At 46.8% G+C, this 9,978-nt stretch overlaps 1 protein-coding gene across 1 annotated transcript; it reads right to left on the reverse strand.

Moving 5' to 3' along the window:
* Window positions 1–305: 305 nt before the first annotated feature.
* LOC130080085 (zinc-binding protein A33-like) lies at window positions 306–7,018 on the reverse strand. The gene is made up of 6 exons (XM_056245387.1): window positions 6,600–7,018; window positions 6,432–6,527; window positions 5,719–5,949; window positions 5,567–5,589; window positions 5,128–5,243; window positions 306–834 (listed from the first exon to the last, which is right to left on the reverse strand). The coding sequence occupies exons 1-6, from the start codon at window positions 6,993–6,995 to the stop codon at window positions 311–313; spliced, it is 1,386 nt and encodes a 461-aa protein (XP_056101362.1). The 5' UTR covers window positions 6,996–7,018; the 3' UTR covers window positions 306–310.
* Window positions 7,019–9,978: the final 2,960 nt, after the last annotated feature.

The raw sequence follows: 9,978 nt of genomic DNA on the forward strand, positions 1-9,978 counted from the left end.
TTAAATCTAGCGGGTTTAGTGTCCAATGACGCTGGTAGTGACGATTCTGTCTGACCAATCAGTGATCTGCAGTGTTTTTACGTCACATTTTAGTACCGGTACGGAACGCTTGGAACCTCAACAGACCAGGTACCATTTAAAGCGAGCCGAAGCGAGCCGTACCGTACCGGACCATGCAGTGGAAAAGCACCACAAGTGAGCCGTACCGAACCGAACCGTACCGTACTATGCAGTGGAAAAGCGCCAAAGCGTGCCGTACCGAACCGAACCGTACCGTACTATGCAGTGGAAAAGCGCCATTAGTTGTGGTTCACTGTTGTTGTTGATTTGCCGGAAAAACATTAAGTGGCGTGTGCAAGTCTCTAGTGCAGAAATATGGGAACACCCTCTCTGGAAATCCACCTTTGTAGGAGCACAAAATTCGGTTTCTGAAGGGATCAATGAATCTCAGCTGTCCTTTGTAAAAGTCCAGCTGCAGTCGGATGATACTCGGCCTCTCATCGTCATCAATATCTTTGGCAGGTCTATGACCTTTCTTGTATCTCCCATCCACGTAACGGAAACACCAAAAACGACTCATTGGATCCATTTTGTAAAGTTTTTTGCGGTACACTGTTTCCCCCACCACTCCCAGTGTCCAGTTGTCGTTGTCTCCCACCTCCACGTCCCAGCAGTGTAGACCCGAGCTGAAGCCCTCTGAGGCCAACACTCCCACATACAGCCTCTCTGGGATATCAGGCACGTTCATTCTCTTTTGCACGTACTGAACACTGGTGCAATCCTGTGACACCCTCAGTTTATCTGATGCTGTGTCTGGGTCCAGAGTCACAGGAGCTGTAAACACAGATGAGCGTAAACTACCGCGGTCAGTACCAGTGTTATTTTTTCTGGTCCACACAATAAAAATGGATGGTGACCAGAGGCTTGGTCCAAAAAGCCATACCAACTGTACTTTTATGGTGTTCATGCTACTAGGGAAAGGAAGATGGCTTCAGCTGACACGTGACGTATATTTTTGTATCAGGGCTCGACAACAAGGTCTGCCCGATGACCCGTGGCCGCGTTTTATCTTTGCTCGGGACAGTAGACAGAAATCAAGCGTAGCGTCAGTTCTGGCAGGTCACGTTAGTCAAGCTCGAATCAGTGACTCTCAGCTGATCCACGTCTACCTATAGGAATACGACTCAGGAGCTAATTACACTCCTCCATCCCCAGCTCCTCTCGTTTTTCAGGAGCTAATTACCTTCCTCCATCCCCAGCTCCTCTCGTTTCTCAGGAGCTAATTACCCTCCTCCATCCCCAGCTCCTCTGCCCTCTCGTTTCTCAGGAGCTAATTACCCTCCTCCCTCCCCAGCTCCTCTCGTTTCTCAGGAGCTGATTACCCTCCTCCCTCCCCAGCTCCTCACGTTTCTCAGGAGCTGATTACCCTCCTCAGCTCCTCTCGTTTCTCAGGAGCTGATTACCCTCCTCCCTCCCCAGCTCCTCACGTTTCTCAGGAGCTGATTACCCTCCTCAGCTCCTCTCGTTTCTCAGGAGCAGATTACCCTCCTCCCTCCCCAGCTCCTCACGTTTCTCAGGAGCTGATTACCCTCCTCCCTCCCCAGCTCCTCACGTTTCTCAGGAGCTGATTACCCTCCTCCCTCCCCAGCTCCTCTCGTTTCTCAGGAGCTGATTACCCTCCTCCCTCCCCAGCTCCTCTCGTTTCTCAGGAGCTGATTACCCTCCTCCCTCCCCAGCTCCTTTCGTTTCTCAGGAGCTGATTACCCTCCTCCCTTCCCAGCTCCTCTCGTTTCTCAGAAGCTGATTACCCTCCTCCCTCCCCAGCTCCTTTCGTTTCTCAGGAGCTGATTACCCTCCTCCCTTCCCAGCTCCTCTCGTTTCTCAGGAGCTGATTACCCTCCTCCCTCCCCAGCTCCTTTCGTTTCTCAGGAGCTGATTACCCTCCTCCCTCCCCAGCTCCTTTCGTTTCTCAGGAGCTGATTACCCTCCTCCCTCCCCAGCTCCTCTCGTTTCTCAGGAGCTGATTACCCTCCTCCCTCCCCATCTCCTCTCGTTTCTCAGGAGCTGATTACCCTCCTACCTCCTCAGCTCCTCTCGTTTCTCAGGAGCTGATTACCCTCCTCCCTCCCCAGCCCCTCTCGTTTCTCAGGAGCTGATTACCCTCCTCCCTCCTCAGCTCCTCTCGTTTCTCAGGAGCTGATTACCCTCCTCCCTCCCCAGCTCCTTTCGTTTCTCAGGAGCTGATTACCCTCCTCCCTCCCCAGCTCCTCTCGTTTCCCAGGTGCTAATTACCCTCCTCCCTTCCCAGCTCCTCTCGTTTCTCAGGAGCTGATTACCCTCCTCCCTCCCCATCTCCTCTTGTTTCTCAGGAGCTGATTACCCTCCTCAGCTCCTCTCGTTTCTCAGTAGCTGATTACCCTCCTCCCTCCTCAGCTCCTCTCGTTTCCCAGGAGCTGATTACCCTCCTCAGCTCCTCTTGTTTCTCAGGAGCTGATTACCCTCCTCCCTCCCCAGCTCCTCTCGTTTCTCAGGAGCTGATTACCCTCCTCCCTCCCCAGCTCCTTTCGTTTCTCAGGAGCTGATTACCCTCCTCCCTCCCCAGCTCCTCTCGTTTCTCAGGAGCTGATTACCCTCCTCCCTCCCCAGCTCCTCTCGTTTCTCAGGAGCTGATTACCCTCCTCCCTCCCCAGCTCCTCTCGTTTCCCAGGTGCTGATTACCCTCCTCCCTCCCCAGCTCCTCTCGTTTCTCAGGAGCTGATTACCCTCCTCCCTCCCCAGCCCCTCTCGTTTCTCAGGAGCTGATTACCCTCCTCCCTCCTCAGCTCCTCTCGTTTCTCAGGAGCTGATTACCCTCCTCCCTCCCCAGCTCCTCTCGTTTCTCAGGAGCTAATTAACCTCCTCCCTCCCCAGCTCCTCTCGTTTCCCAGGAGCTGATTACCCTCCTCCCTCCCCAGCTCCTCTCGTTTCTCAGGAGCTGATTACCCTCCTCCCTCCCCAGCTCTTCTCGTTTCTCAGGAGCTAATTAACCTCCTCCCTCCCTCAGCTCCTCTCGTTTCTCAGGTGCTAATTACCCTCCTCCCTCCCCAGCTCCTCTCGTTTCCCAGGTGCTAATTACCCTCCTCCCTCCCCAGCTCCTCTCGTTTCTCAGGAGCTGATTACCCTCCTCCCTCCCCAGCTCCTCTCATTTCTCAGGAGCTGATTACCCTCCTCCCTCCCCATCTCCTCTTGTTTCTCAGGAGCTCTCGTTTCTCAGGAACTGATTACCCTCCTCCCTCCCCAGCTCCTCTCGTTTCTCAGGAGCTGATTACCCTCCTCCCTCTCCAGCTCCTCTCGTTTCTCAGGAGCTGATTACCCTCCTCAGCTCCTCTCATTTCTCAGGAGCTGATTACCCTCCTCCCTCCCCAGCTCCTCTCGTTTCTCAGGAGCTAATTACCCTCCTCCCTCCCCAGCTCCTCTCGTTTCTCAGGAGCTGATTACCCTCCTCCCTCCCCAGCTCCTCGTTTCTCAAGATCTGATTACCCTCCTCCCTCCCCAGCTCCTCTCGTTTCTCAGGAGCTGATTACCCTCCTCCCTCCCCAGCTCCTCGTTTCCCAGGTGCTAATTACCCTCCTCCCTTCCCAGCTCCTCTCGTTTCTCAGGAGCTGATTACCCTCCTCCCTCCCCATCTCCTCTTGTTTCTCAGGAGCTGATTACCCTCCTCAGCTCCTCGTTTCTCAGGAGCTGATTACCCTCCTCCCTCCTCAGCTCCTCTCGTTTCCCAGGAGCTGATTACCCTCCTCAGCTCCTCTTGTTTCTCAGGAGCTGATTACCCTCCTCCCTCCCCAGCTCCTCTTGTTTCTCAGGAGCTGATTACCCTCCTCCCTCCCCAGCTCCTCTCGTTTCTCAGGAGCTGATTACACTCCTCCCTCCTCAACTCCTCTCGTTTCCCAGGAGCTGATTACCCTCCTCAGCTCCTCTCGTTTCTCAGGAGCTGATTACCCTCCTCAGCTCCTCTCGTTTCTCAGGAGCTGATTACACTCCTCCCTCCTCAGCTCCTCTCGTTTCCCAGGAGCTGATTACCCTCCTCAGCTCCTCTCGTTTCTCAGGAGCTGATTACCCTCCTCAGCTCCTCTCATTTCCCAGGAGCTGATTACCCTCCTCCCTCCTCAGCTCCTCTCGTTTTCCAGGAGCTGATTACTCTCCTCAGCTCCTCTCGTTTCTCAGGAGCTGATTACCCTCCTCAGCTCCTCTGGTTTCTCAGGAGCTGATTACCCTCCTCCCTCCCCATCTCCTCTTGTTTCTCAGGAACTGATTACCCTCCTCCCTCCCCATCTCCTCTCGTTTCTCAGGAGCTGATTACTCTCCTCCCTCCTCAGCTCCTCTCGTTTCCCAGGAGCTGATTACCCTCCTCAGCTCCTCTCATTTCTCAGGAGCTGATTACCCTCCTCCCTCCTCAGCTCCTCTCGTTTCCCAGGAGCTGATTACCCTCCTCCCTCCTCAGCTCCTCCCTCCTCAGCTCCTCTCGTTTCCCAGGAGCTGATTACCCTCCTCAGCTCCTCTTGTTTCCCAGGAGCTGATTACCCTCCTCCCTCCCCAGCTCCGATTACCCTCCTCCCTCCCCAGCTCCTCTCGTTTCTCAGGAGCTAATTATTAAATTTAATTATTTTTTCTTTACATGTCTTTAACAATATTTTAAATCTATGCAAGTTAAACTCGTAGTTTTTAGTGTCATAACCTTATTTATTTTTAAGGTAAGGCTTAAAAACAACAAAAACACTAACTAGGCCTATTTTATTTTATTACTTTTTTGATGTATTTTTGAGGTACAATTTTAGCATGTAATTCAAACAAACGTTCAAAAACGGTTTCTCTTTCTGCTTCCCTCCTTCATGCTACTCTGAATACATAACAAACTCCAGTACAAGACACACATATATACAAAAATACAGCAATATATGGAAAGAAAACCCAAAATATACAAAAATTTTATATTTTTTTTGTCCATGTTGGACCTTTCAAGCCTCTGGTCACCATAAACTGTATAAGAGTTGCACAAAATTTTTCATTCTTGTTCCATGGAAATAAAGCATACGATGTGGAACAACATTTGTTAAAGTAAATTATGTCTAAGGAGACGTTATAACTTACGCTGTTTTACAAGGTTCTGCATTCTGGCCCAGGTGGTGAAGATCAGGGTCTGAATGGGATGGTGTTGAAATTCCTCCATTTCTGGGCTCACGTCTGGTGCTGATGGGTGTTTGAATCTGTTTACATAAACAGTTATACAGGTGAAACTCGAAAAATGAGAATATCGTGCAAAAGTTCATTTATTTCAGTAATTCAACTTAAAAGGTGAAACCAATATATTATATAGACTCATTACATGCAAAGTGAGATATTTCAAGCCTTTATTTGTTATCATTTTGATGATTATGGCTTACAGCTTATGAAAACGTTTTCACAATATTCTAATTTTGAATTTGGGGTTTTCATAAGCTATAAGCCATAATCATCAAAATTATAACAAATAAAGGCTTGAAATATGATTGATTTTAGCTGTATCAAAAAGCTAATTGCAAAGACTCACTTTTTCAATGCATCCCTGTAATTCTGAATGAGAAATAAAAAAGCAGTTAGTGCTCAGTCATGTGTGTGAACATCATGAACATTGATTATTAGACACGTTTACAGATCTCTGATAGACTTTAGTCCCTGGTGTCATGCGTATCCTATCTGTACCTGGAGAAAAGTGATGTTTTCAGCTTCCAAGTGCTTCCAGAGAGTTGCCGTCCTCTCAGACAGATCTGACATCTGTGCGGACAGATCGTCCATTCTGGCCTTGAGTTTCTCATTTCGATTTTGCATTTCTTCATGCAACGCTCTGATCCGTTTCTCCTCCTCCTCTTTAAGAAACTGATAGAGCTTCTCAAATTCCTTCTTGATCTTGCTTTCTTCTACACTGATGTGTTCCTGAAATGGTTTAAGAAGGTTTAATCCTTTCTGTTAAAGTTCCCCTGTGGTGAGAATCCAGCTTTTAGTGTTGTTTATATGTCTATGTGGTGTTTTTAATATGCTTTAAGACACACCATGTGTAAGTTCATAAGTCGACAGCATTGCTGAGTATTTTCAGCTTAAAACTGCAGTGAACCAAAGACAGTCTCAAAAACACGGTTTGAAATCGCTGGTGTTTCTGACGTCACAAACGACCTTGTAACCAATCAGATCAACGTGTGATCGTTAACCAGTGGATCTCTGAGCTGAGTGAGTGAGTGGAGGCGGGGCTCATTTGCATATTCATAGAATCGCGTATACTAAATGAGTCAAGGGTGTCGAGTTACATTCAAGATATTTTAAGGCATTAAGAATTGTTTTTCAAGGAAAGAACTAATTAAATGATTGATCGACAGGAGAAATTTAACATAATTGTACTGATTGAAACACTAACCACATACCTTAATGAGCTCATCCTCTTCCACACAGCTCTCATGGGCTTTCTTAAAGTCAGCGAGGGTCACCTCAAGTCTGCCCATTTTTTCTTTTACTTGCTCCTGGAATCACAGGATAAACTCTTAATAACAAGCTTGAAGAAACCAAACACTCACCCACCAAACTTCTCCTACCTTTAAATTCCCAGCAGCCTCTTCGACAGGACAACACTTGTGATTTTTATGCTTCTTTGAAGTGTAACACACCACACAGATGGGCTTCTTGTCATCAAAGCAGAAGAGTTTGAGTGTCTCTTGATGCAGCGGACAAACGTCTCCTGAAACAGCTGTGGGTTTTCTCGTCTTGAAGGATTCACAGAGCGCTCTGAATGCCAGGCTCTTGGTGGGTTCGTCGCTTGAGCATTTCTTACGGCAGACCGGACACTGCGGCACTTCTTGAGTCATCCAGAAACTCTGGAGGCATTCAGAGCACAAACTGTGGCTACATTTCAGAGTTACCGGATCAGTGAAGACATCACAACAGATGATGCATGTCAAGTCCTCCTCCATGAAGGACAAAGCGTCTGACATGACTGTGAACAATCCTCAGTAGAGACACTTGTTCTCCTGTTGGGGATATTATAAAACCTGCTTTAGTTCTTCACTAGTCCCAACCCTTTCATTTCTTTCACTTTGATTTCAATAGAAACCATAGCAAACGACTCCTCCCTCCAAAACACCGTATTACAACAAACGGTAACCAGGAATTGATCACATGGGATGTGGCACCTGAGCTTAAAGAGTATCATTTTATCCCTTAAAACTCATCTTTGATCACAAAAATTAAGTTTTACTGTTTTTTTCGTTGAAAAAAAAAATCTTCATGCCTTAAAATAGCTTGAATGTAACTTGACACTCTTGCCTCATTTAGTATAGAATATGCAAATGAGCCCCGCCTCCACTCACTTTTTACATACGTTTAACATCAGTGAATTAATAGCTTAAGTTCTTGTTAGTTAACTATGGTGAGATCTTGTATTTACCTCAGTTCCTGAATAACCCCTAGTTAGGTGGTCTTTTGCTGTCAGGTCACAACACGATCTCACGAAAATGGTTTATACTGGCTAGTTTGTTATACCAGTTAAATATGTCCCTTAACACCATATACAACAATAACAATCATTAGCCATGTTTCCATCCACTTGTCAATCGAATTATCTGAAGTTCGGTAAAAAACCTCATGCGAATAAAGCTGGTGAAAGTGTGTTTCAATCAAACGGCTTTAAAGCGGATAAAAACCTGTGCGTAATGACGTCACATGCTGTTTCGCGATCAGATTGGTATATCGAATTGATCTGAGACATGTTAAGGTGTTTCCATTCATTTTCTCACCGAATTGCACAACATTCAAGCCAACATTTGCGAACAAAGTTTTGCTAGGCAAAATGGATTGCACCATAATAACGTTTCCATCCGCGTTCATCACATAAGCCATATATCGATCAAGATAAAATCCGATGAGACCGATAGAGAGTCGATATTCATGAAATTCAATCGAATTTTACTGTTTCCATAAGGCATTTTTCATTCGATATCACTTAATGCGGATAAAAACGTGTGGATGGAAACATAGCTATAGACTCAGAAGATCTTTCATGCTTACCCTCCGGTGAAAGCTTCCTGGATCCCTTTTGTCCTGGTCAGTGAAGATGTACAAATACCTTTTGTATTGCTATTGAACTTTCTTTGTACAGCAAAATATCAAAAGGTTACAGATTATGATTCTTCAGCTAATCCATTCCAAAGGCGGTCCTGGAGAATGGATGTACAAAGAGTAACTTGCTTCTAAGCAGTTCAAGTAAGCAATCTGTTAAAAATAACTTGAGCTCATCAGATTATAAAATAACAGCTGGTAGTTTTGAGCAAAAAAAAGAAAGATCTAGAGAGAAATCACTCTATCTAGAGATGCACACCAAACAATGAACACACTTGAGCATGCTTTTTCTGAGATATATATATATACCCAAAACCACATACCAGTACAGTCGGCTGCTTTGGGTCTTTTTCTGAGGAACTGTCTTGTGAACTTAATGCTTTAGCAACCTTGCATAGCCACATCCTATTGCGTCACTCTTGCCTTTACATGGTGTTTCCTTCCTTTGTGCTTCTGCTTGGGTGTCTGTGCTGTTGTGAGGGGCCCATCTGAGAATGGCACTTCCCTCGCTTTCTCAGAACATCCATCTCTGCAAACGCAGAAAAGGTTGTAATAAGAAACCCCTAGCTCAGGCCCCGTCCACACTACTGCGTTTTCGTTTAAAAACGGAGACCTTTTGCTACGTTTGCACCTCCCGTCCACACTAAAACGGCAAAAACGGAGACCCAAAACGGAGAAGTTTAGAAACGCTGCCGATCCGTTTTTCGTTTTGAATCTCCGGAGGGCGTTTTAGTGTAGACGGGTCAAAACGGAGGACTTTAGAAACGATGACGTAGTAGAGGCTCACGCTCGGCTCTATGATTGGGTGTCATCAGTCATGGCGTATATCTTTGCTAGCAGCTGTTGTTGTACAAGTAAATTCTGCATTTTACAACGCTATAACTGCCTACATGCGCCGGAGTCAAGCTATTATTCGAGCGATCTGTGACAATTCCCGTGAGCAGCGGCGGCGTTGACCGTACATGGAGTGCTGGTTTGGGGTTAACCCAGAGCATGGTGGGATCATTTTATCAATGAAGTTGTGTTTACACCGGCACGCGCATGCCCAGTGTTGGTGAATGGTCACGTGATCCGCGTTTTCAGTCGTTTTAATGTGGACGGAGATCAATTCTAATACGCAGCTAAAACGCTGATGTGGACGGAGATCGTATTCGTTTTAATTATCCGTTTCTAAACTAAAACGCAGTAGTGTGGATGGGGCCTCAGTGTAAGGGAACTGTCAAGGCTAATAAAAAGTATAACCATTTAAAATGTTCTGCTGTAATAAAGAGCTTTTGTTCTGTTCTCTGCATCTCACCCATATGAGTCATAAGTCATATGCACGAGTAAGGGTGTCAATCGAAATCGACCAAAATTAAAGCTGCAGTCGGCAAGTGTGGCAGATTGAGTGGACTTAGGCAAAATTTTGAATGTTTACAACTCTCATGCCCCTCCCCCACTATCAACGGATACCCTCCCACCGAGTTCGTGCTCGTCAGTGCGTGTGCACCAGGTTATCTGTGAACGCGCCGTCTCATCAGCATCCATCAACACCATGGAGTATTTGGAGGTATGCTGCCCTGGCTAATCTACCGATAGATTGCAATTGCTAACGTCATTTATACTCTTACTTGATTTGTTAGTGTTTTGAAAGCGAGATACATCCGCCATCACTCTTTGCTACAGCGCGAACTTCCGGCGTGTGCATGTGATTGTAGCGTGCGCGAGGGGTGGCGTGTGCCCGATCTGTGATTGACAGTCAGATCTCACACCCCCCTGCGCTGATTGGACATGATGAACCGGGAGCTGTGGATTTTTGCAAAACAAATAACACGCTCCAGGTGGAGTTAGAAGCTCGGGTTTTTTCTAAAACCACTATTT

This window comes from Rhinichthys klamathensis, unplaced genomic scaffold (assembly GCF_029890125.1).
Source record: "Rhinichthys klamathensis goyatoka isolate OS25496 unplaced genomic scaffold, OSU_Roscu_1.1 h1tg000029l_1, whole genome shotgun sequence".
NCBI classification, from domain to species: domain Eukaryota; kingdom Metazoa; phylum Chordata; class Actinopteri; order Cypriniformes; family Leuciscidae; genus Rhinichthys; species Rhinichthys klamathensis.